Source organism: Girardinichthys multiradiatus, chromosome 20, assembly GCF_021462225.1.
Source record: "Girardinichthys multiradiatus isolate DD_20200921_A chromosome 20, DD_fGirMul_XY1, whole genome shotgun sequence".
NCBI lineage: Eukaryota > Metazoa > Chordata > Actinopteri > Cyprinodontiformes > Goodeidae > Girardinichthys > Girardinichthys multiradiatus.
In genome coordinates this window covers 15197542-15224878 of record NC_061812.1, presented here as the reverse complement: position 1 = coordinate 15224878, position 27337 = coordinate 15197542, and the positions used below count along the sequence as shown (strand labels likewise).

The 27337-nt window shown below is 39.3% G+C and overlaps 1 protein-coding gene across 2 annotated transcripts in view; it reads left to right on the top strand.

Annotated features, from left to right (window-relative positions):
• tox2 (TOX high mobility group box family member 2) overlaps positions 1 to 27337 on the top strand; it is a 136182-nt gene that overhangs the window by 60624 nt on the left and 48221 nt on the right. For both annotated transcript variants that reach the window (XM_047348739.1, XM_047348738.1), the window contains exon 3: positions 4891 to 4950. In XM_047348739.1, coding sequence (XP_047204695.1) covers positions 4891 to 4950 — 60 coding nt within the window. The remainder of the gene's footprint in view (positions 1 to 4890; positions 4951 to 27337) is intronic.

Sequence of the window (27337 nt, the reverse complement as noted above, 5' to 3'; positions counted from 1 at the left end):
AAAAGTACTTTGGACCACTGAGCAACAGTCCAGTGTTGCTTCTCTGTAGCCCAGGTCAGGCGCTTCTGCCGCTGTTTCTGGTTCAAAAGTGGCTTGACCTGGGGAATGCGGCACCTGTAGCCCATTTCCTGCACACGCCTGTGCACGGTGGCTCTGGATGTTTCTACTCCAGACTCAGTCCACTGCTTCCGCAGGTCCCCCAAGGTCTGGAATCGGCCCTTCTCCACAATCTTCCTCAGGGTCCGGTCACCTCTTCTCGTTGTGCAGCGTTTTCTGCCACACTTTTTCCTTCCCACAGACTTCCCACTGAGGTGCCTTGATACAGCACTCTGGGAACAGCCTATTCGTTCAGAAATTTCTTTCTGTGTCTTACCCTCTTGCTTGAGGGTGTCAATAGTGGCCTTCTGGACAGCAGTCAGGTCGGCAGTCTTACCCATGATTGGGGTTTTGAGTGATGAACCAGGCTGGGAATTTTAAAGGCCTCAGGAATCTGTTGCAGGTGTTTAGAGTTAACTCGTTGTTAAATTTTCATCATGACATTATGGAAAATAATTAACTTTATCACAATATGCTAATATTTTGAGAAGGACCTGTATATTTCAAAGTATTACTGCTGTTTTTGCTCTGTATAGTTTAGCAGATCTACAACTTAATACAATTGAAATTGTGAAGTAGCCTTTTTCATCACTAAAGTTTAGAGCAATATTTGTGTTTGTGAGGCTCTAGACCAGGGACTCCTGTACACATGCTAACACAGGGACACAAGAGGTGATCTAAGTTTGAGATATACGGTGTCAACCTAAACGTTTATCTCAATATTTTGGGGCATTTACTTCAATGACAATACAAGAGAGACATACAGGGGTTGGACAATGAAACTGAAACATCTGTCATTTTAGTGTGGGAGGTTTCATGGCTAAATTGGACAAGCCTGGTAGCCAGTCTTCATTGATTGCTCATTGCACCAGTAAGAGCCGAGTGTGAAGGTTCAATTAGCAGGGTAAGAGCCCAGTTTTGCTCAAAATATTGAAATGCACACAACATTATGGGTGACATACCAGAGTTCAAAAGAGGACAAATTGTTGGTGCACGTCTTGCTGGCGCATCTGTGACCAAGACAGCAAGTCTTTGTGATGTATCAAGAGCCACGGTATCCAGGGTAATGTCAGCATACCACCAAGAAGGGCGAACCACATCCAACAGGATTAACTGTGGACGCAAGAGGAAGCTGTCTGAAAGGGATGTTCGGGTGCTAACCCGGATTGTATCCGAAAAACATAAAACCACAGCTGCCCAAATCACGACAGAATTAAATGTGCACCTCAACTCGAGTCAGGAAACATTTTCCTCCATCAGTATCACATAGTGACCTGGCCACTATCCTGCAAGAAGAATGGCTTAAATCCCTCTGACCACTGTGCAGGACTTGTATATTTTATTCCCAGGACAAATTGATGCTGTATTGGCCTCAAAAGGAGGCCCTACACCATACTAATAAATTATTGTGGTCTAAAACCAGGTGTTTCAGTTTAATTGTCCAACCCCTGTATGTTTGTTCACTGGACAGTTCCAGCCATTAAGGACCAATGTCCTAGATGTTTTAGTTATTTCCCTACCTGAATCATATAAATTGGGTATTAGCTGGCTTCTCCGGAATTGTACATAAGTCTGTCATTTGATTCAGGTGTGTGGGAATGGGGACAAATCTAAAACTTCCAGGACACTGGGCCTTAAGGACAGGAGTTACCCACCTCTGCTCGAAACTGTACACTCTGGGAGATTGGATGTCAAAAAGACTGCGCTGGATCCTAAAGCGTTTTTTGTTACTTTTCAACATCATTAAAATAAATACCACTAAATATTGTGATTACATTTTAAGTTGATCTTGGCTATCCCTAGTTCGGATCCCCTCCTGTATCCCTTTCCCAGGATGTGTAAAGTACATTTAGATTAATTAAACCTTTTTTTTTAACCTCAAACAGCCAGAAAACAATTATATTACCTCTCCCCTCGATATCAAAGCTGTTTGTTATTCTAACTAGTGAGTCCTACATTGACTCCCTCACATTGTGCTTCAGAAGCAGCGCTACAAACCAACTTGCACTTAGACACTTCGTTTCATTGTTTTGTGCTTAGCCTGATTTGCAGGTGTGAAAATGACCTTTTTTAACACCAGTACATTTTTCATATTGGGGTATTAAATAACATCATTTGCAGAGTTATAAAGACAGGCATTTTCATCTCCGTAGACGAATACAATGATTGGTCGTGCTGGTAACTAATAGTGCTATTAAACAGTAATCATTGCTCTCAAAGTAACAGCTCCATCAGGGGCTGAATAACAATGTTGTGCTTTGAAATGCATCATTTTCATAGTAATTGCCTTTTTTTACTGGGTTTATCTGTTGTTCAGATTGTCATTTTCAAAATAGAAAAAAAATGCAAGGAAATAAAACAGAAAAATAATTATATTTTACCTGTGAGAAATTTTACATTTTTATGACATTGAGACAGTTGTATGAGAAGATTTTGCTCTGTTTTCTGTCTCTGCACAAAGCTTGACAAATATGTTCCTGGAGGCACATATCTATCCAGTTATTTTACCCTACAGTAGCACCATTCATCTCCGCCGCTACAAGCTGTCTTGAGGTGTGTTTTGTTTTCTCATAAAGGGCTACAACCAAACAATATCAGACAGAGAGGCAGGAAAGGTCTCTGAGCGCGCGCGCGCGCGTGTGTGTGTGTGTGTGTGTGTGTGTGTGTGTGTGTATGTGTATGTGTGTGTTTAAATGGCTGTGTCTTTCAATCTGCGGATGCTGGCTGTGACCCCAGTGTTAATCACTCCACAGCTCGAACAACCACAGGTTCTTTCGGCACTGCTGCTTTTACAGCCCTTTTCCTCTCTTCCTTGGTTTCGCTCATTCATGGTCCCACTCTATTATTTGTTCTCTGCCTCCTCATAACCCCCTTATACCGGCACTGTCTTTACCTATTTCACCTCCCACCTTAATAATTGTGCTGTCTTGTTCACCATTAGGAATACATTTTTGTTTTTCTCAGATTGTCGCCTACTAAAGGATTCCTGAGCTCGAGATAGACAACTGTCCACTTCTATGATATTTCTCATCTATTTGAGTCTGCATGGTGTCTCGTCAGCTGGTTAGCTGATCGGAGTAGTTGACAAAAAAACCAGTGCGTGCTTGGCTATCATCTGTGTTACTGATTGGGTAAATCGATTAGTTTTATGCATCATAATTAGGTTCACATGCTAAATAATTCAAAATTGTCCACGCTTAGTGAAAAACACATTTACAGTGGCCTGCAGAGGTATTCATGTGTTTTCAATATACAATCACAAATTTCAGTGTGTTTTAAGTAGTGCTTAACGGGGGTGTGGAGTAAAAATTATTTGTGGGTTTCACAATTTTTTAAGACAAATTAATGAAATTTGTGGTGGGCATGCATTTATTCTGGCTGTATGTTTGGGATCATCGTGCTGCTGAAAGGTGAACCTCCAATCCATTCTAATCTCATATACTGCCTTTAAAATTTTTTTTTTGTTTTACCGGATTTTCTTGTATTGAGCTCCATCTGTTTTCCATAAGTTCTGACCAACTTTACTGTCTGTTCTGAAGAAAACCATCGCCACAGCATGATGCTGTCACCACCATGCTTTACAGAAGGAATGGTATGGTGATGTGTTGCATGCAGGCCACAAGGTTCAGTTTTGTTCTTATTGTGTGATAAGCACCTTCTTAACACACATTTGTTGCTTCCCGTACATGACTTCTGGCAAGCTTTAAACAGGACAAGTAGCTTTATATCAACAATGGCTTACCATTTTCCACACTTCCATAAAGGCTCTGGATTTGATTTAGGGTTATCACAGTAAAGGGAGGTGAATACAAATGCATATTACACTCTTTAGATTTTTTCTTTTGGAAAGAAAATAGTTGGAAAAATTGTTGTAACAAGACAGAATATAAAAAAGTTGAACAGCACCGTATGTAGGCCTACCGATCTAATGTGACAGTTAAGTATGAGAATATTTTACTGGCAGCCACATTACTTTAAATGTAATAACTATGCAGTTCTACATTAGAAATGAAATATTTTTGCCTCCATCCTTCAGACATTATTTTTGAATATTTGTATCAGAAGAAAAGTAGGTTCCCGGAAAGAAGACTGCATGACATCACAGATCATCGGTATCTGGGTCAATGTGCCGGCTGACCTTCCTGTCAAATGCTGTTTACATACTTTATATAAGTGTTGCCCATAAGTCAGTTTATCAGTACAGAGTCTGTCAATGAGGTGGTGCATATCAGCAACTCAGCATACTAGCAGTGACAATGCAAACATGATGCTAGAGGTAAACAAAACCAACTATGTTTATCTTGTTGACCATTTCAATTTAGCATGTTAGCAAACTTGAAACTGATGCATGCTAACATAGCAGCAACAGGAACACACTTTGTAAAATTCCATGATTTAAGATGGATCTTCCTTATAAAAATGACTGTTCTGACTCACTGAGTCGACATCCTACTAGAGTGAACATTGAGCTTTCAATATTGTGATTATCACTCCGTTTCCCCTTTGTTGTCTTTTGACACCCCAGGAATTGCAGCCGTTAGGTGTGCAAGTTCATGCACACACACAAAAACGAAAGCTGTGGGCAAAAAGAGAAAAAGAGTGTGAGTTACACAAGCGTTGGCAGGGCCTAATTATACATGTCTCTAATGAACAGTAATTACTTACATCCACCAGTGCATCAAGGTCCATAAGCTGAAGACTTGCAGTCATTAGGCTGTGGTGTTACACTGTTTTAGTATCTCCAATGACTGACTAAAATTGATGTTCTCTAACAAGTTTTTCTTTCTCTTTCAGTTTGATGGTGAAAACATGTACATGAATGAAAACAACCACGAGTTCCTCCCGCCAAACCACGTAAGTTTAAATTGCTTCACTCTTACTTCATAGACCTAATCTAATGATTTTGTTTTTATTTTTACAAATTTCCTATTTTGGATCATCTTTTGTTAAAACTAAAAGCCATCAGTAAGATAAAGTTTGCAAATCAGGCAATTAGCTATCTTTAAAAACATGTTGGAATAAAACCTAATATGGTGTGAAAGATGCTTCACCTTACAGCCCCAAAGAGCAAGCAGGTGGGAATAACAATTACTGCATGGCTCTCAAAGTTTAAGTATGGCATCAGTGCACTTAAAACATGTAACTTCCTCTCATGTCATAGGCAGAAATGAAAAAAAAAAAATGTAATTCAGCAAAATAATCTAAATCTTACATATCAGGTGCTGGGGACATCCTTCTGAGAATAGGCCAAACTCTGCTATTATAAAATGTAAATTCACTTTTTTGTTCCTGCTTTGCAATTATCCTTGCACCATTTTTTACTTTGCTTTACAAGCCAGCATGGAAATTGTTCTGGCCTCATTGCAGAAGATTTAGTGAGTTGGAATGGAGGGGGAGTGCAACAGGACGTGGCAAGATTTCCAGAAATACTGTAGCACAGCTGGTCATGAACAGCTGGGAGACCATATGGTTGTGTTTGGACAGGAGGATTTGTGGAGTTTGGGAATAAGCCCATCTGACAAACATGGGAAGCAGGGAATTTGTCCCTGTCAATTGCAATTATTAGAAGCCAACCTGTAGGCCACAGTGGCTGTATTTCTGTTGTACATCTTCTGTTTTTCTAACTGTCTGAATGCTTTTGTTTGTTAAAGTATGGCGCACAGCCCAGACTGAATTACAACAACGTTAATCCTGCCTGGTTTTATAACTGTAAATTTACTCGCATGCCTTTAACAACACATGCCTGTTACAAATGATTTTCAGTGAGATCTGGCCATTTTCCAAGTAGATGATGGACGTCCCTATAAAAAAATGAAAGAAGTCACTTTCTACTAACCATTTTATTTCATCTCATTAAACCACGTTTACCTGAATAAAAATAGCTTTTTTGCAAAGAATTATGTATCAGTGAGGACTGAAGGAAAATCTGGCCGTCATAGAAAGAACAGTTGGGGAAAAGGAAATGCTAGAGTTTAAAGAAGCAAGTGAGAAAAGACAGTAAAACAGCAGGAAAGGCTGTGATGGGATGAGAGACGATTTTGTTTTGCTCCATGTTATACTTTGTTTACTCAAGATCTTCTCATATTTGACATGTGCCTTGCTCCATTCTATGCTTCACCAAGTCTAGCCTCTCCTTCCCTCTGACAGCTCAAATCAGGGAGGCCTTAAGGGTGGACGCACAAACTCTGACACCAGACCGAAAAAACACAAAACAATCACTGAACTCCTCCTCCTTTGCTGTAATGATGTTACCAAAGAGATTTTAATTTTACAAACAAAAATTAAATGCAGAAATATTTATTTGCACACCAAAAGTGACAGAGAAGAGCCATAAATCCAATTACCCTCTTATTACTCAGTGCTTTTACGCTGTATTCTGTACATTTTGTAAAAAAATTCGTTCTGGACAGATAATTGCAAGTATTTATTCAACTGTGTTATGCTTATGTCATGCTAGATTAAGAATAGTGTTAAACTTTGTTGCTTGTCTTTAAACCAGAATGTACCACAGCATGTCTGTAATGCTAAGTTTGCAACATGTTTTCATGACATCCATGTCAAAAAGCTTTTTGTTGAAATGCTGTTGTCAAATATCAGTGCCACAAAACATGAAGCTGATGACAGTGAGCCACAGCAGGAAGGGGCACAAACACAGGTGAATATCATGGAAATGGTGATGAAAGCACCAGCTTAGTTTTCAGAGCTGGTGCAAAGCTTTATGAGGCCCAAGGCAGCATTTATTTTGTAGACCCCACCCTTCATTTACTCTCACCTGCTGTCACAGTGCTACTGATCTCACTTTTATATAGTCCTTTTCTGACCTGCATTTAAAAAGAAAATCTTGTTTTACTGTTAATTGGTGAGGGAACAATGAATTGCATTGGCTGTATGACAGAATGTGTCACTTCTTTAAATATATATATTTTTTATTTTATCAGATGGAATACATTAATATTAAACAATTTAATCTATTTAATTTTTTAATTATTTATTTTCCATAATTATTCCATAAACCTTTCCTGAGCTGAGAATGTTAAAGGGTGACAATAATCACTCTGTTGTACATGTGAATTATTTATGACTGCTTTCATAAAGTAAGGAATATGAAACAGGAAAAGTTGCAAATATGTATTATGTAAATTAGAATATGAATAATTTACATTTCACAATATTCCAAAACTAATGGGCTGTAAAGTGTTTACTAGGGGTGCACTGATTTATCGGCCGACCGAATAATCGTCCCAACTTTCCTTAATTTTGAGTGATCGGCCGATACATACATGTGAAACCAATCTTATCCACTGATCTCATCTAACTCCTCAAAAGTTTGAAAATCACCCACTGTTCCCTTTTGCTCTGCTGTGAGAGAGGACTGACTGACAGACCCACCCACCTGGTCAAGTCTGCATGTGCGCAGATCACAACTGTTGACAACCAGTGGTGGGAATGTTACTTAAAAAATTTAACTAGTAATAGTTACTATTTACTTCTCCCAAAAAGTAACTGAGTTAGTAACTCATTTACTGCACTATCAGAGTAACTAGTTACTAGGCAAAGTAACTAATCAGTTACTTTTGAGAATCTAAAATGATGTTACAAATTGTTGACCAGAAAAATCAAGCCTTTTCTTTTAGCACAGTGTAGGCTTGTTGTTAATTCAAAGATTAAATAGATAAAAATATTTTAAATGAATTTAAAAAGTATTGTGGAAGGGTGAGACGATGTGAGGTGCTTTATGAGGTTGGAGTTGTTGCTATATTTCCTATAAAGTTGAGGTCACCACAGTACGTTTAATGTGATATAATCTGGATTAGAAAGTTAAATAATAAGCATTACTTAATGAATAAGTTTAAATAAGAGAAAATAGTCTCTTCCTGGTGTCTTTATCCAACACATTGCAATTAAAAACACCCTCATATCTGATTTGCACGCGGGAAAAAGCAGACATTTGACAGATGTGACTGGTGCTTACTTCTTTTTTAAGTTTATGTTTTATATGCTTGGGGTTTGCTAAGTCAAAAACACATTAAAGAAGAATAAAGCAGTTTATGCCCATATTTTTAGCTGGTTTTGAGATTAAATGGACTTTTGGTGTAAGAGACAAAGAGACACAAATGCTGCAGGGCTGATTTTTATTTCGAAGTGGATTTTTTTTTTAACAAATCCACACAGTTGCCACATTATTCTCAATATATTCCTTCTTGAATGAAAACAAATCGTACAGCCTAAAGCAGACTTCTCTCTGCTCACTGCTTTATTATCTCACTTTACTTTTTCAGCTTTTTTTTCACCATAATTTCTGACTCCCCCTCTTTCGCTCATTCTCCTTCTGTATCTTCCTTTCTCTCTCTTACCGCCCGTTACATTTAAATGTATTTGGGTCAGTGGTTCTGCTCTGAAACTTTATGAAAGTGCTTTGCTGTCTCTACCTTGGGTTTCTACATCTAATTGCTCTCTTTTAATGTCGCTCACCTGTTATAAAACACTTTATATCGATAAAGTATATTCATATAGGTCATGAGCTTTGTGCTGTTGGATGAAAATGCCAAAGAAACCACATGAAATAGTGCTTAGATGGGTATGAACTGTTTATGAGTAACAAGGAAATGGGGTCAGTGCTATTGTCATATCAATGTTCCCATCAGCATCTTTTTCTGACTCTGTAGTTCTCTGTATTGTTTCTCATTTTGCCCCCCCCGCCTTATTAGAGTGACAAAGTGTTACTGATTCAATGACAAGGCCGGGAACCCTGTTCTTGGCATCTACTAACTCTTTGTCTGCCCCTGTGGCCTCTGACTAACCATCCAAAGCGACATTGTAGAAGCGAGTAACCACTTTAGATCTTCAGATCTGATCAAATTGAAACAACATAAAATAGAGCAACACCTTACAAATTTCTTTAATGTTGGTTTTTTTGACAAACCTGAATATTTCAGATTATCGAACAAATTTTAATATCAGAAAAAGGTGATCAGAGTAAAGCTGATTGCAATGTCCCTGTGTTCGCTTTCTTGCCTGACCTGTAATACTAAGAAGACACGTAAATAGAACCCATCTGTCAACATAAAGTAGGCTATACTATGTAAAATGTCAACACACCATGTCACAATTGAGAGAAATACACAATAAGCAAATTTATTGATATCCAGTGTTCTGGAAATATTAGGAAGCCATTTCTACAGCTTTCAGACTCTAGTGAACGACAGTGAAAGCCATTATCCACAAATGGAGAAACAAGGAACAGTGTTAAACCTTTGCATAAGTGGCATCTAGAACTCTTTCACGAAGTCACAAAAGAATCCAAATCAACATCTAAGGCTCTTCAGGCCTCACTTGCCTTAGTCAAGGTCAGTGTTTATGATTCAACAGTAAGAAACAGACTGAGAAAAAATATTCTGTGGTGGTAGTGTGATGCTCTGGGGCTGCTTTGCTTCTTCATGACATGGATACTTTTCAGAACTGATGGGACCATGAACTCCACTCTACCAGATAATCCTGAAGAGGAACACGTGGCTATTAATTTGTGACCCTGAGTTCAAGCGTACATGGCTTGCGCAGCAGGGCTACAATCTAAAGCACATGAGCAAGTCCCCATTTAAATGGCAAAAAATAAATAAAAAGAAAGAAAGTATTTTATATTTGCTCAGGTTATCTAGCGAATACTTTTTGACAGCACTATAAATCCCCATTGCCTGTCTTAAAGGAGAAAAGCACACAACAACACAGTCAAAGATAATGCACTGTGGAGATGCCTTCTCATACCTCCACAGTGCTGTAAAATAAACTTCATCAGCACTTTACCTTGACAATGCTCTCTATTGATTTCGCTCTCTCTGACTTATGAATTAATTTAGCAGAACTGCTGTTTGAGAGAAATGTGTCACAGAAAAAAAGAGGGAGAAACTGAGGGTGGAAATCAGGAGATGGGATGGGGGAATGGTAGAGATGGAGAAACTGCACAAGGGAATAATTCGACTAATGGAGTGACTGTTTGGATATTCAGCAGAAGTAGGAACGGAGATTATGATCTTGCAATTAGCGTAACAAGGTTTTATTGATTGGCTGCTGCTTAGTGTCTTTGCTGCCAAGACGCTGCATGTGGTTTTAACATGCACAGTGTGTGTGTGGTGGGTGTTAAAGCCCAGCCAAACTACAGCAGTACTACAACAACACTCTCAGAGCCGAATCCAGCTCCGCAGGATCATTGGGCCGTGGCCATTTTATGATCATCAAAGCTGAAATATTATGGATTGCTCAGTTAAAGTGGCCTACTGGATGAGAAGTTACAAATCTTGGTATTAGCATTTTTTTCTAACTTATGAGATAAAGCATTGCCCTCCTGTACGTTTAGACAAAATGATAAAAGGCCATCATGGAAATGCAGCTTCTATAGTTTGTCCACCATATGATTGATGCTTTTTTTCATTTTTTGCAATTCATTTGAGGCAAAGATTCTGATGTGTTGTAATGCGTGTTGTAATGTAAAACCATCTGAGAAGGTGCTTTACTACTACTTAGAAAAGTAGAGGAAATTGCTGGAACGTTTTGTTTTTTAATGTGTTGCAAACACGTGATTATAATCAGATTTCTGACTTAAGCTGAAAGACTGAGTTTTTGTTTCCGGTTATTTCTGTTCATCTTGCCATTACTTACGGATTGAGTGGTGTGAAACCTCTTGTTTGAACACTTGAACAGATATATCACATTGTTCGTGTGCCCAACTTCTTGAAATTCTGGTTTTATACATTTAATTATGTCCTCTTCTAAAGCTCCCTGGCGTCTCTCATCTCCCTCATATGTTTTTGATGAGTTATTGTAGAACATGATCCCATAGTCTTTTATGTTTAACCTTTTGACAAATATATCACCTCTTCCCTCTGTGGTCTGAATTAAACAGCCATTACACTTTTCCTGTTTGGATGAGTAATTCTCCCTTTTGGCCACGGCCCAAAGTTCAGCCAGTAGATGTGGGATCTTGATGATGCCTGATTGATCTGGTTTAGTCGGGTGTGACTGACAGCTGATTGGAGGAGACAGTATCTTTGGACAGTTGCTCTGATTAAAGCATAGCAGTGGCATTTTGTAAACTGACGTTTGGGGTCCCGGCGCTCCGGCCCTGCTGGTCTGAATTACAGCTTGGTCAAATTAGTCTGATTTACAGCTTCCTTGGAGTAGCAGACTCCACCCCTATTCCACTTGCCCTCTCTTTTTTTTTGTCACCCCAAACTTTCATTTATTCTTTCTTCCACACCTCCCTTTAACCCGTTGCCAATCTTTCCCTCTCACTTTTGTTCTAAAGTTTATTTTCCTACATGCTCCTCCAACCTCGATCTTTTACCTTCACCATCCCTTCTTTCTGCGACGTCACCCCTCTCTTTTTTCACCTTATTTCACTCCCTCACTACATCTTTTGTGAAAATGAAAACAAAGAGCAGCCTGCCAGAATATTTCTATAGCCCGTTTGCTGACAAAGCATGGAGCAGAGACAAAGCAAAAAGATATGGTGGCATATTTGTCGCACCAGCCGAAAGATGGAAAGCTTTTTCCACCATGGTATTTTAGCAGCCATTTGGAAACTCCCCACCCTTAATGCCTCTCCTCTCTTAACCCTGTTTAAAAGCTCCCTGTTTGGAACACACATCCGATATGGCTGTGTGTAAATAAATGCAAAGATGTATATTTGTGTAAGGCCCAGATTTGTCGTTCTGTCCCTCCCTCTCGTTGCCTGGAGTTAACAGAAAAAACTAATGGCACCTGAATGTGTTTGTGGAGGCCTTTTGACTCTCTCTGTAAAATGAGAGATCCACCTTTCACTCTTTTCTAGATAACATACCAAAGTGTCATAAAACTGGAAAAATATGTTGCATACTTTTATATTGAGCTAACTCACTCCATCAGATGGTTCAATTTCTTCTAAAGAGCAAACTTTCCAAGAATGCCTTGAATCATTTTTCCTTAATTGCTGTGGAAGAAAGACTAGGGGATATTAGAGCATTACACTGAACCACAAACACTTAATAAAATATTTATTTATTTTTTAATGCAGTATTTAAAAGGTGAGAATACTGTGCTGAGCTAACAATTCATCCTGGCTTATTTCCTCAGCTTAGATAAAGTTGAAATCAGGTTATGTAAGTTCTCCTAATAAACCACTTAAACAGCATGCAGCAGAGGTGTTGGGACCTAGGGCCAATGAATTGCACTGTTTTACATTAAGAAAATATTTATAACTAGGTTTTAAAGCAGCCCACCATGTGAAGAAACTGAGGTGAGATTTACCCTCATGAGTTAGATATCTTAATTTTACAACTAAATGAAAGTACCACCTGTTCACGTGTTTGGTAGACAATATGGGCATGCTAGTTTTCTAGTATTGTATTTAATTATTCATATCTAAGTTTAATTAGTGTGAATGTTTTTTAAAAAGTCAAAAGTTGAATGCTAATATACCAGAATTAACAATTATTTTCTTAAGAGTTGTTTCCAGTTTAAATGCAACATGTAAAGTAATACAAGTTGATACAGTTTTTTTTAACTAAAAAAAGGAACCACTTGTTCCTTGATTTATTAATATATTTTATATGGCCCATGTATCTTATGTTATAGAATCACTTGTTTGACGTTCATATAGTGAAATGTCTGGTAAAACATTTCTCATTGTTAGTTTATTGCCTTGTTTGGTTTTTTTGAAAATGAATTAATCATCAGGCGCATAAACTAAACCTTCTTTTTATATTTGTTAGTTGGTAAAAAGCAATCGGTGGGAGAAAACCTTGAACTAGTTCCTTAGTTCTGGGTAGGCAATATCTGTCACTTCCTCCATCAGTAGACTCCATCACATCTGTTCAATTTGCTTAAAGATCTTTGATGTCAAATTGTCCAGATCTTTTCAACATATCAATGCTTGACATTGCCTTCTAAATAAGGAGTGTAATTAGAAATTTGTCTGGAAATATCAGTACCAAGAGCTGCATCAAAGCTATGTGTGCTAACAGTATTACATACTGCTGCCATCCATCTTGGCAAGATAAACATTCAATGAATTTTGAATGGGTGGTACATTTATTAGAACTGCAACTGTTCTAAAGATAGATTTAATCCAGAATTTGTTTACAGCTTCTTTCCTCATTCATTAAAATTAGTGTTCGGAAAAAGTGACAGAAATGATCTAATAGAGAAGAAATTAGTGGATTTTTTCTTGTAAAAAAAGCATAGCAAAATAAAAATTACTTTATTTATAGCATTATTGTGCACACCTCAGCTCAGCTTAAGCACTGAAAAATTTGAAAGTGTTACAAGAAAAAAAAACACTTCTCACACCTGATTAGAAGATTACAACTCGAATAGCCTGAGGTTATTACCACATGTCTGCTATCACATTATGCATCAGACATACCTGAAATCCTCAACATGGAGTTTATCAAAAATGATTACCAGAATACTGCAAGTAAATAAAACAATTTTCAACTATTTAAACCCAGATAACATAACATGGTTGTTCAAGTCAGTTGATTCTGTGAATTAGCAGGTTGGAAAAGGTTGTTTCTATTATTGTAACTGTCTAATAAGCATGGCAAGTGGCACTGTTAGGCTCAAATTAATTTATGCACCAAGGTTTTTAGTAATAAAATCACTAAAACCAAAAATGAAAAAAAAATATTAGATTAAAAATTTGAATTTAGAGATCTTATAAAAAATGTCTCTAAATAAATTACTAAAGGACCAATCAAATGTCCTGGTGCCAAAGTGACTAAACACAAGAAAAAACAGTCCTACCAGCATGTTCTACTTTAAATGTACCACATCTATGTTCCGTGCCCATTTGTGAAACCTTTTTTGTGACGCACGAAGTGCAAGTTGCAACACTGAACCAGTGAGAAACAGGGAGGTTCATTGACACTCTTGAGAGCTGTCTCCTCCATTCCCCTCCACTCACAACCAGCCTCTTATTAAGAATGGCACCAGGATTGCGAGGGTCCAGATGTTAGGCTCCTGCTTCCACCAGCTGTGCCAGCCACTGATACACAGGCTCATTGACTCTGAAGCAGGCACACAAGAAGAGCTGACATCACACGCACACACACACACACACACACACACACACACACACAGATGCACATATGGGAGACACACTGTCTTACAACTGAATTTATTTGAGAAAAGTAGGTATGTGAGTAGAAACATTGAGAAAAAATTGCACCAAGACACATTCACCATAAATGCACAAACAGGATCCACTTTCTCAATCTACATGCTATTCTACACGCTTTTTCTCCAGGGGTAGTTATCTGCAGCATTATTTGAGGGTGACAGGATCCAAACAATTCCCAGAATAATGCATGTTTGTTTTGATGACTGCGCCATCAGCACTCTCTTTGTCATTTTGAGCATTGTGACAGTCAGTTGGTACTCATCCACCACCCCTTTATTCTGCTGTTTTTGTCCATTTACTTTTTCTTATAACAATAATTAGTCTTTCAGACACAGTGGCATGATTGTACATTAATGGTAATTTCTAACAGGGGGCACGGACGGACGACGACTGTGCAGTTGAGTTTACCAGCTGCTGTTTGTTGGCCTTGTTGTATTTCTGTCAAGTCATAAATCAGCAGCAATAGTGGTTGCTGTTTAGCATTGCAGAACAGGCAACGTTGCACCAATAAGCAAGGTTTTAAAGGCTTTCCCTGTTAACAAGACATGGCTGCTCCCTACAGGAAGAGACAGGGGGGAAATAATACTCTTTTTCTGCCAAAGCACCACTGTAATTCTAGATTCACCCCATCTGACATTAAGTTTGATTATTGTCCCCTCTCCCCTCATTTTCAGCACCCTCTTATCCTTTCTCTCTTCCTCTCTGCTCACCCCATCTTACCCCTCCACCACCTCAGTAGTATCAGCATTGGGATCACTTTGACTCTGGAACATGATTGGGAAACCTGAGCACCCATGTTTTTACCCCCCTCCCAACCAACCCCACTGCAGGAGATCGCAATTGACGCTGACATTGCTGCATCTGCATGTCCTTGCAACCACAACAACCTAAACTGTTGTCTGTTGACACACTGTCTGATTAAATGCCCATACAAACTTTTACATCGGTTTGGTGGAGAGTCTAATATTTCCTTAAAAAAGTGATAGCAGTACGGTTGTTGCAGCTGACAAAAAGCGTGACTACTGAGAGGGGAGGAGGGAGAGGCAAACAAAAAGACAACAAGAGCGAAGAATGCTTGTGACATATTTTCAATATATCCAAGTGTGGGGAAAAAAGGAAAATATGAATGACATGAAGAGATTTGTCATTGAATGTAGCTAATATTTAGTCACATCAGCTTGGAGACTTTAAAAGAAAGCATAAGAGAATCGTGGAGTAAAAGGGAGCTTGTGTTTATTATTTGATAAAGCCGCCCTTATAACCTCGGCATGTTGTGCAACAGCTCTGGCTCTCCTTCAACTCTGTGGTGTGCCACTTCAAATTAGTCGCTCGTGGAGAGGGCCTGCCCCATCTTTGCAAAATGCATTAGTACACCACTCAGAACCTCGTACAGCCTAGGGTTAAACACAAATTATATCATTTCTGTCATCCAATCAAATCACGCTGACCCTTGGACCAACGAGATGAGTCAGATGCATAATGAAATATGACATTGCACAAAAGCTCTGATTGTAATCGGTTCTGACACGCGATCAGATGGAGATGACCCTCTAACCCCGACTGACAAGTGAGACAGGTACTGGGAACAGGATACATGGGGGAGAACGAGGGAAAAAAACATGAAAGGAAAGGTGGGGTGGGCAGGTACATGCAATTATAAAGGCTACTTTTAGTCAATGATGATTAGTTAGTAATCAGCAGAGTATCTAGGGTGAATGAGGGCATTTTCAGCTTTTGACAGCAATTGTACACTTAATTCCCTCCATATTTTCTCTCCCGCTGGGCTTCACCTTTCTTAAATGTGTGCCACCTCCCTACCTCCTTTCCATCCCACCTTCCCTTCTCCCAAGTTACCTTTTCTACTTATTCCCAGGACATCGCTTTCGCCAGTGCTCCTTTTTCCAAACCACAAAATAGTGACAGATAAATAATGCAATTGGGCAATTCAAGAACAAGATATGTTGACAGAAATGTATGGTTGACAGAGGGGTAATCAAGGTCAGACTAGATACTGAGCATGTACCAGAACTGTTTTGGGTTTAAAGGCTGGTGTTGGGCCAGCCGAGAGAAGAGGAAAAAATGGAGGTGTAGGGTGGCTGAAACTGGATCCTCTGCGCTCTCCCCCTCCCAGTTCTTTGGGCTCAATGGCGTGTTGATACCCTCTGACTTGGTATTGTAGCAAAAGAACAGCCATGGCTTTAATTAAGCCCAAGATGATGGACAGAAGAGATGGGCAGATAAGAAGAGAGGATCAACAAGAAAAGAACAAAAACAAATAGTAAAGAGATCACGCTGTTTAAATTAGAAGACCCTTGTAGACAGACAATTATTTGTCTTGCAAACAAGATGTGTTGTAAACAGGACAATTCATAAATGTGAACTATAATCTTACTCTAGAATAATGAATAAAGTGAATAAATAATGAAAGCTTTTATAAACATTTCGAAAGATAAATCAACAGTTTTCTTTACAAACCACATGGGAAGAAGAGATAACAGGGCTCTACTCTGTGTGCAGAGGGCTGCATGTTGGATATGGGAAAGTGTTGGAATGAAGAGTGTCCGAGGTGATGGAAGTAGTGGTGTTGTGCGAGGCATTTCAGGCATAAATCACAACTGTGACAAAGCACTCAAACATGCAGATAAGTGCACATTAGTTGTAGGACAGATATGTCATCGTCTGCCTTCTAGTTGTCTGTTCTACCTTTGGGATGCCTCTTAAGCTCTTTTTCTGTGTAGAAAACAAGAACCAGATGTGAATACACAGCTCTTAAACTCATTTTTTTGACTCATGTCCCACTATATAAACATTTTCAGTATTTTGATCTTCAGTTAAAATATAGTGCCTGTAACATTAGTGTATTGTATTAAGTTTTTGTACGATAGATCAACTCAAAGTACAGGTCCTTCTCAAAATATTAGCATATTGTGATAAAGTTCATTATTTTCCATAATGTCATGATGAAAATTTAACATTCATATATTTTAGATTCATTGCACACTAACTGAAATATTTCAGGTCTTTTATTGTCTTAATACGGATGATTGTGGCATACAGCTCATGAAAACCCAAAATTCCTATCTCACAAAATTAGCATATTTCATCCGACCAATAAAATAAAAGTGTTTTTAATACAAAAAACGTCAAACTTCAAATAATCATGTACAGTTATGCACTCAATACTTGGTCGGGAATCCTTTTGCAGAAATGACTGCTTCAATGCGGCGTAGCATGGAGGCAATCAGCCTGTGGCACTGCTGAGGTCCTAAGGAGGCCCAGGATGCTTCGATAGCGGCCTTTAGCTCATCCAGAGTGTTGGGTCTTGAGTCTCTCAGCGTTCTCTTCACAATATCCCACAGATTCTCTATGGGGTTCAGGTCAGGAGAGTTGGCAGGCCAATTGAGCACAGTGATACCATGGTCAGTAAACCATTTACCAGTGGTTTTGGCACTGTGAGCAGGTGCCAGGTCGTGCTGAAAAATGAAATCTTCATCTCCATAAAGCTTTTCAGCAGATGGAAGCATGAAGTGCTCCAAAATCTCCTGATAGCTAGCTGCATTGACCCTGCCCTTGATAAAACACAGTGGACCAACACCAGCAGCTGACACGGCACCCCAGACCATCACTGACTGTGAGTATTTGACACTGGACTTCTGGTATTTTGGCATTTCCTTCTCCCCAGTCTTCCTCCAGACTCTGGCACCTTGATTTCCGAATGACATGCAGAATTAGCTTTCATCCGAAAAAAGTACTTTGGACCACTGAGCAACAGTCCAGTGCTGCTTCTCTGTAGCCCAGGTCAGGCGCTTCTGCCGCTGTTTCTGGTTCAAAAGTGGCTTGACCTGGGGAATGCAGCACCTGTAGCCCATTTTCTGCACACGCCTGTGCACGGTGGCTCTGGATGTTTCTACTCCAGACTCAGTCCACTGCTTCCGCAGGTCCCCCAAGGTCTGGAATCGGCCCTTCTCCACAATCTTCCTCAGGGTCCGGTCACCTCTTCTCGTTGTGCAGCGTTTTCTGCCACACTTTTTCCTTCCCACAGACTTCCCACTGAGGTGCCTTGATACAGCACTCTGGGAACAGCCTATTTGTTCAGAAATTTATTTCTGTGTCTTACCCTCTTGCTTGAGGGTGTCAATAGTGGCCTTCTGGACAGCAGTCAGGTCGGCAGTCTTACCCATGATTGGGGTTTTGAGTGATGAACCAGGCTGGGAGTTTTAAAGGCCTCAGGAATCTTTTGCAGGTGTTTAGAGTTAACTCGTAGATTCAGATGATTAGGTTCATAGCTCGTTTAGAGACCCTTTTAATTATATGCTAATTTTGTGAGATAGGAATTTTGGGTTTTCATGAGCTGTATGCCAAAATCATCCGTATTAAGACAATAAAAGACCTGAAATATTTCAGTTAGTGTGCAATGAATCTAAAATATATGAATGTTAAATTTTCATCATGACATTATGGAAAATAATGAACTTTATCACAATATGCTAATATTTTGAGAAGGACCTGTAGTGCTCAATTTTGTAGTGGAAGGAAAATGATACATACAGTCTACAGCCAAATCTGAAAAACAGAAGTGCAGTTGTATTTAGCCCATTTTTCTCTGATTCCCCTAAATAAGATAAGATAAATCTTTATTATCATTGTACCACAATACAATTTCTAGTAGTACAACAGAATTAGGCTGCTGACCCCTGTAATTTGCAAAGAGAAATTCTGTAACAAAAACTATGTAGAGAATAAAATGCCGTGCATAAATTGTGCTGCCATAAATCATAAAAATAAAAATTGCACTTGTGTATTGCACATGGCTCACTTCAAATAAGCAAGGTATTGATTAGGGTTATAACACCATTGTAAAAAGTGTCCCTGAGTCTATTAGGGCATAACCTGTAGCACTCTGTATCTGTGAACCATGTAGATATCCAGTAAATCAGCACACTCAACGGAGCAGTGGTAGAAGATAGTTGGCAGGGCCCGCCACAGGTTAAGCCTTCTGAGGAGCCTAAGACAGTGGAGCCATTGCTGGGTATTCTTCACAATTGCTGTGTTGTTAGAGTTCTATTGGAGGATGGCATTCATGTGCATACCCAGGAACCTTAAAGCTGGCCACCCTCTCCACACATGCTGTACTGATAGTGATAGGCCGCAGGTCAGACTTCCTCGTCTTGAAGTCAATGATAACCTCTTCGATCTTAGAGATGTTAATGCCCAAGGTGTTATCAGCACACTAACCCACCCGCCTGATGACCTTGTCACTGTATGTCATATCATCACCAACAGAGATGAGCCCTGCCACGGTGGTATCATCAGCAAACTTGATGACAGCATTGTCAGGGTAGTTGCTGACACAGTCATTGGTGTACAGAGTGTACAGTAGGGCACTAAGTACTTTTGGGGCAGTGGGACAATTGTGGATGTTTTTAGGTACTCTTGGATGAAGGACTGAGACAGAAATTGCAAATTTTGGTGAAGACCCCAGCCAGTTGTTCTGCACATTTGCTGAAGACACTGCCGGTTAGCTGTCTGGTATGGCAGCCTTCCTGGGGTTTACTGTCCTTAGTGTGCACCTCACCTGGTGCTCTTGCATCATGAGGCAGGAGCTGCTGCAGCCCAGTGTTAGAGCTGCAACTGTCTCAGATCCTTGCGCTTCAAAGCAAGCAATGTAGAGGCTTTTCTCAGTATTAATATAGCTGTTGTATAAAGCCCTAATAGATTTTTGAACAAATCACATCATGAAGACCAAGAATACAACAGGCAGGTCAGAGATAAGGTTGTGGAGAAGTTTAAAGCAGGGTTAGGTTATAAAGCAATATTCCAAGTTTTGGACATCCAAGAGTACTTTTCAATTCATCATCCAACAATTTAAAGAGTCTGCCACAACTGCAATCCTCCAAGACATCCCTGGCCACCTAAGCTGACAATATGGGCAAGGAGAGCATTAAGCCCACAGGAGGAGCCCACGATGACTCAAGTCGGGGCTCCATGAAGGGCTTGACCTGAGAAACGTGGAACGTGGGGTGAATCCTCATGGAACTGGATAATCTCAGCCGTACAGCGACAGGGTTGATGATCTTGGAAATTGGGAAAGGTCTAACAAATCGGGTGCCAACGTCCGGGATTCTACCCTTAATGGTAGGTTCTTGGTGGAGAGCCAAACTTTCTGCCCCACCTGGTACTTAGGGGCAGGGGTCCGTCTGCGGTTGGCCGTTCTTGACTGAATCAGTGACATTCTGATCATCAACCTCCTGGCTTTTCTCCATATTCTTTGGCACCTTAGGACATCGTTCCTGCTGCTGACCTCATTCTCTGCAGTTTTCTTACCCTTCTCCAGTTCATAAATTGTCTTTCCTGTTTCACTAATATGCTCAGTCAATTCACTTATTTCCTGTTGCAGGTTCTTGTTCTCCCTCTTCAGGGTCTCCAGGTGGTCCATAGCTTCTTCATAGGAGTTTTTCATTTTGAACAGCTCTGTGTTCAAAGTACGTGCCTCTTTCTGAGCTCCTTCCAGCTCGGCTTGACTCTCTTCATACTTAGTTCTCCACTGAGCCACCTCGCTGTTAGCCTTGGACATAGCACACTGCATCTCAGGTTTGGCCTCCTGCTCCTCCTCATGTCGCTTCCCCCTCCCTCTCTCTGCCAGCCGAATGTCAATGCGAGCAGCCAGGTCCTCGAGTAGTTTCAAGGAAGAGGGGTAGTCACGGGTTGCTAACTCATCCTTGATGTCTGCGTTTAGTCCTTGCATAAATGCATCCATCTGTGCTGCCTCATTCCAACGGCTATCTGCGGCCAACAAATGAAAGTCAATTATATAAGACGAGACAGACTGATCACCCTGTTTGAGGGACAGTAAGCCTCTTGCAGCTTCACGACTTGGAAGAAAAGGGTTAAAAACTCGAATGAGTTCCTTGGAAAAAGTTTCATAGAAGGTACAAGATGCAGACCTGTTCTGCCATTCAGCAGTCCCCCACTGCTTCGCCCTTCCTGCCAGCAGAGATATAACAAAAGCCACCTTAGAACGTTCAGTGGGAAAGGATGACGGCTGAAGCTAAAAATGAATTTCACACTGAGTTAGGAAAGCTCGACACTGGTCTGGGTCTCCCCTGAACATCTGAGGCGGAGATAGGCGTGGCTCCCTTTGTGACGGTGGCGGCTCGGAGACAAGATTACCAGAACGTAATGTGGAAAATATTTCCTCCATGCTGGATCTCAACCGGAAAAAGGTCTCATCAATGTGGGTGCGCCTCTGCTGTGCTGGCGATGGGTCAATTTTTTTGGCCAGATTTTTCTGCTATGAATCAGAAAAAGGCAGACCCAAGATTCAGCCAGACACAGTACTGAAAGTTTAAAAGGTTTATTCAGCCACAGGAAAACGTCACACAGGTAACACTCCTCACAGCTTCCAGGAATCACTGAGGCAGAAAGAGGGATTAGTGACTTGTAGTCTCTCCAGATTTTGCAGGGATCAGAAAAGTCACTAACCTGCTTTTGTCTTGAGTGGAACTTGAAACCCAGAGGGGAAACCTTAGTGGGCGGCAGGCGGTGATCTCCACAGCACAGGTAAGAAGTGACTCCAGGCTGAATAATCCGAGGGCTAGGCTGGCTCAATAATCCAAGGACAGAAACAGGGTCAACGATCGGAACCAGAGGCGTCAGGCAAGGGGCAAGCAGAGGAATAAACCAGATGCAGGAAACAAGGTCGAAAACCAAAATCCAAATAGTCCGACAGGGAGCAGGCAGAGACATAAATCCAAAAGGCAAGGCGAGGTCAAGAACAATGATCAGACAGGAAGGAACGCTGGATATCTACTCACACAATGGCTTTCAAAAATCTGGCACCGTCTGCTTGTCAGAGTTAGTATATATCAGGGAAGACACAGGTGTATGGCATGCCACAGATTGCACTGCACAGCAACAGCCACCAGGTGCATTTCATCTGCTGATTGCAGCCAGGGAGACAGGGTAGAGCGGATGTGCCAGAATCATAACAATACTGGGATGGAGGTTTGACTTCCATTAGGACAGCAACCCAAAATATGCAGCCAAAGCTACAATGAAATGGTTTGGATCAAAGTATATTCATGAGTGAGAATGGTCCAGACAAAGGCCAGACCTGTATCCAACTGAGAACCTGTTGTAGGATGGGAAAATTGCTGTTCACAGATGCAATCTGACTACGTTGCAAAGAAGCGTGGGTAGAAATATCAAAACTGTACATGTGTGCAAGGAAAGATGGTTGTAGAAAGTATGGAATCAGGAGGGCTGAATAAAAAAAGAGAGATTATTTACATAATTTTTGTGAAAATATGGATAATTTTCCATCCACTTCATGTTTTGTGTTAACATTGTGTTAATATAATCCTACAATACAATCAGTATGTGATTGTAAGTAAAGAAAATGTGAAAAAGTTAAACAGGTAAGAACACTTTTCAAAGCACAGTAAAAATCTCAATTACTAAAGTCTAAATCAATGTAATGTCTTAGCATGTTATTTTATAAAAATCCCCAAAATTGGAATGGAAAATCCTGAAATTTGAAATACTGACAGTTTTGTTTTTATACCAGCTGTCCATCAGACTGGTTTATTGTCCAATATTTACAGTTCATAATACAAAAGCAGACCACGATTATGGTTCTTACTTCCACAAAAAGGCATTCGGCTTTCTATTGCACAAATTAATTATATTTGACAGTGGAACTTTTTTATAATGGATATACAATTTAATAGGAACTGGATGATGTCCTAAATCCTGATTTCTACAGGCACCACAACAATAATCTAATAAGAAAAGGAATATAGAGATAATGAGCCATTAGCCACAGTCAATATCATCTCCAGAAGGCCTTGAGTACTCAGGCAGTGTTACAGAGGGAGTTGGAGATCTGCGCCAAGTAAAAGACAAGCTGGAAATGTTCCCAATCAGTGCTTTTTTTTTCTCTCAGTCCCAGACCAACTGTCTATTCATCTGTTTCTCTCGAAATGAAAGGTGTGCTGGTATGCAACACTTACAGTCGAGAGATCTGTGTCTTAATTAAAACATTGCAGATTGTGTTTCTCTCGCTACGCAGACAACATACTGTGCGTTGGAAACAATGTTCGCTACAGTGTCTTGCATGGAGCAGATGAGGTTAATAAAAGATGGTTCTATGCTGGATTAAACTCTGTGTAGTGAAGCTTTTAGCAAAAAGTGTTTACTTTATAATTAAACTCAGAGGAATATTAAAAGATAAGAACAAAACATTTGTTTTCAAAAACATGCAATGTGACACACCATTTAAGTTGGCTTTGTGTCGATTTTGCTTTTAAAGTCGACTAAAGTATACATTATCCAGGCTGTGCATGTGGTTTTGTGCTTGCAATTTCATTCTGAACAGTGTCATATGAATAATTTATCTTGCCACAATCCAACTGGGAATGTCCTTGGTATTTACATTTTATCATCAAGGGCGCTGGATGAGCCGTCACAGCAATCTAACACATGACACTTCTCCACTCCTTGTCCCTTTTGCACAATCAAATGCAGCCACTAAAAAATTTTTCTAGAGCTCAGGCGTTTATTGATAACGGATGACAAAAAACAACATTTTGATGAACATGCTTTGTGATGACTCAACATGACTTTTCTTCAGATTACCTGGAGTTCTCTCGCACAAGGAACGCCTTCACACATGATGGCTAAAAAGGGGGACATGCACAAGGGACTCTCTTCACACAATGTAAACGGTGTTTACAGCAGAGCATTTAGTTTCCTTCCAACAATTATGAGGGGAATTGAATCTCAGGAAATGTTTGTTTTCTTGTCCATTAGGCCACACAATAACAGCATTCCCAAAGGTTTAGAAAAACATCTGTCTTTAAAGGACAGTCCAGAAAATTTATATCAGCTTGCTTTCAAGCTATGTTAGAACAAAATAAATCAAATAAAGGAAAGAACACTAAACTCTTGATGTTGCAACATACTTTGACGTATGGAGTATAAATGTGTTTTTCTTTAAATATCAATTCTTCAGGAAATTAAAGAAGAAGAAGAATGTCAATTTATTGGATGATAGTGCTTTGAACGTATTTGCCTCTTACAAGTTCTACCGATTTTCCTATTTTGTCAAAGTTAAATGTTTCAGATTATCCACATTTAGCCATTATCCACAAATAGAGAAAAGATGGGGTAGTGGAGAACCTTCCCAGGAATGGCCGGCCTACCAAAATAACTCTAAGAAGGCATCAACAGTTCATCCAGGAGATCCGAAAAAAACAAAAACAACATTTAAAGCACTTTATGTGTGACTTCCTCATTTAAGTTCAGTGTCCATAAGTCCATAGATTTCAAGGCAAAAACCACTACTGACACAAAATAACACAAAGGGCCATCTCACATCATGCCAAAAAAAATATCTTCATGATTCTCAAGACTTTTAGGAAATTATTCTGTGGACTGAGGAGACAAAGGTGCATAGGTGTGCATCCTGTTACATGTGGCATAAAATTAACACAGCATTTCAGAAAAATAACATCATACTGTCAGTTAAGGCTGGTTATGGTAGTGTGATGGTCAGGGTCATCCAGGTTCTGATCTGGATGAGTTGCTATAATTAATGGAAAAAAGGACTTCTGCTCTCCAACATATAATCTTGAAGCATATGGTCATCAGTGTGTGACCTTAAACTCAAGGCACAATTGGGTTATACATTAGGACAATGATACTCTGCAACCCCTTTATAAAACAAAAACATTGAGTGGCCCTGTCAAGCTTTACACTTAAATCCAACTGAGACCTTACACAGGTCCTTCATTCAAAATCCGCCAATGTGAGGAAGCCAAAATCTATCCACAAAGATGTCAAAGACTTATTAGCAGTAAATGAGAACACAGGTAGTACAACTTATTATAGATTTAGGCGACAATTACCTTTTAACAAAGGACAGGTTGGTTTTGAGGGATTTTTCAATTCCAGTCATTCATTCGTTCGTTCATTCATTCATTCATTCTTTCATCTTCTATACCACTCATTCCATAGTGGAGCACGGGGGAGCTGGTGTCTTCTCCAGCAGTCTACCAGCAAGAGGCAGGGTACATCCTGGAAAGGTTGCCAATTCATCGCAGGGCATCATTTGAAAACTACACACGTTATTCACTCAGGTCATCAATGCATTATAGTATAAATTTGCGTAATTAAATAGCATAATCATAAAAAATCTGCAAGGAGGCAAGTCCTCTCTGTGGTACTGTAAATGGAAGGAATACCTGATTACTAAATGCAAAAACCAAAACAACTAAAACAATCAATAGGATCAATTAGCACTCAGAATACAGTTTAGTTTGCATTTCTGGCATTGTATAAAGTTGTTTATAATCAAGCCTAGGATTTTAATTCTAAGCAGCTGAAAATGTTTTTTTTTTATGTACAAATCAGAAAATCGTCTTTGTTGTTTAACAATTTTATATATTTGATCAAAAAGATTTTTTTTCCATTTATACTGAAACAATATTGTGAGAAACAAGAAAAAAATGTACCCTGTATCTTCTCTCCTTTCTCCATCTCACCATGGTCCTCATTTTCCAAAAGTATCTGTTTGAGAGATAAATGACCAGTCTGGTGCCGAGGATGACAGCCTACACAAAGATGATATTGAATTGATTTCAGAAATGTTGCAGAACTGACTGTTTGATGTATACCGCTAGACATGAATCATAAAAATTCTATTAAAAACCCCTTGAATGGCTGACACCAGAATATTATTTGTGATGATTAATTTGACTCAGTCATTACAATGGGAGTCAAGTTGGATCGTCTCAGACAAAATTGCTTTTCATTCCCTGTTGAATTTCCCTGCTATTTTTCTTTTCTTCCTGCTCTGTGCAGAGCTCCGATCTGATTGGACTTACAGTGTTTGCGCAGCAGCTATCAAATGCATCAAGCATTGTTTTCTTTTATCACCAAGGTCAGATGCTTCATGTTTGCATCTAAAATACGATGTCTGATGTTTGATTTGAGAGATTAGCTTTATTTTTTTATGAAATGAACTACAAATAAAATCATAACTTTTTTTTTTCTTTTCTTTTCTGACATTGAGGCCCCTCAAGTTGATTAAGTTCAAAAAACGTTATAAAATAAAGTGATTTATTCAGTGTCACATGTCACATCTACACAAAATAATGGTCAAAACAATTACAATACATGTGTATAAGGATACATGTTTTCCATACTTCTTTTTATTTTTCTTATAATCTGTTAACAGAAATAAGCTAAAACTATTAACTGTTGCTGCAAAAAATTTCTTTGCATTTTATTGCACATCCAGGTCCTCAAGTTTAAAATGATCGGCCTTGTGAATATACTTTCTGCAAGCCATTGTGGGATTTTCATACACTAATCTGAAAAATGTGCAGCTGTTAGTTAAAAATGTAAAACAAATGATTACCCTTGAGTCTGAAAGCAATAATGCAAGACACATTGGATGTTATTTATTCTTCCCATTTAACAAAAGTTTATAAGAAAACACTTCAACTTGAAAAGATACGTTTGCTCTTTTTTTTAATCCTTAAACATTCAAGGTCCAAATCATAGTTTGAATTGTTAGACTTTAGGACAATTTAGGTTTTTAAACAACTTACTGTTGCTAAACTAATATAACGTGTTGATTATTAGTTAGACGGGAAACTCTGGTCATTCTGACAATTTATCTCACATCTCACTAAAAGGGCCTTAAACCATACCAAAGGCATCGCATAACATTTTAGCATTTTTGAAATTATAACTCTGGACAACTTTGGTATACCTTGATATCTGTGACCATGTGATGCCTAAAGGTAGCCTCTCACTTTCTTGAAGCCATTCTTTTGAATATATTTTTTAAATGTTCCCAAAATCCATGTTATTAACAAATTATGCACACATCATTGCTGTTTTTTTAATTACATTGTTAACTTTTGCATAATGCTTGTCTTTTTTTTCTCATCTTCTATTTGGTTAAAAACTTGGTTTACACGTTTTACCTTGTGACACCATAGTTTTTTATTACTTTTAGCAACAGGGATTGTCATCAGCTCAGCTTTTGTTATAGAAAACATACAATCTTCTCTTAAGTAT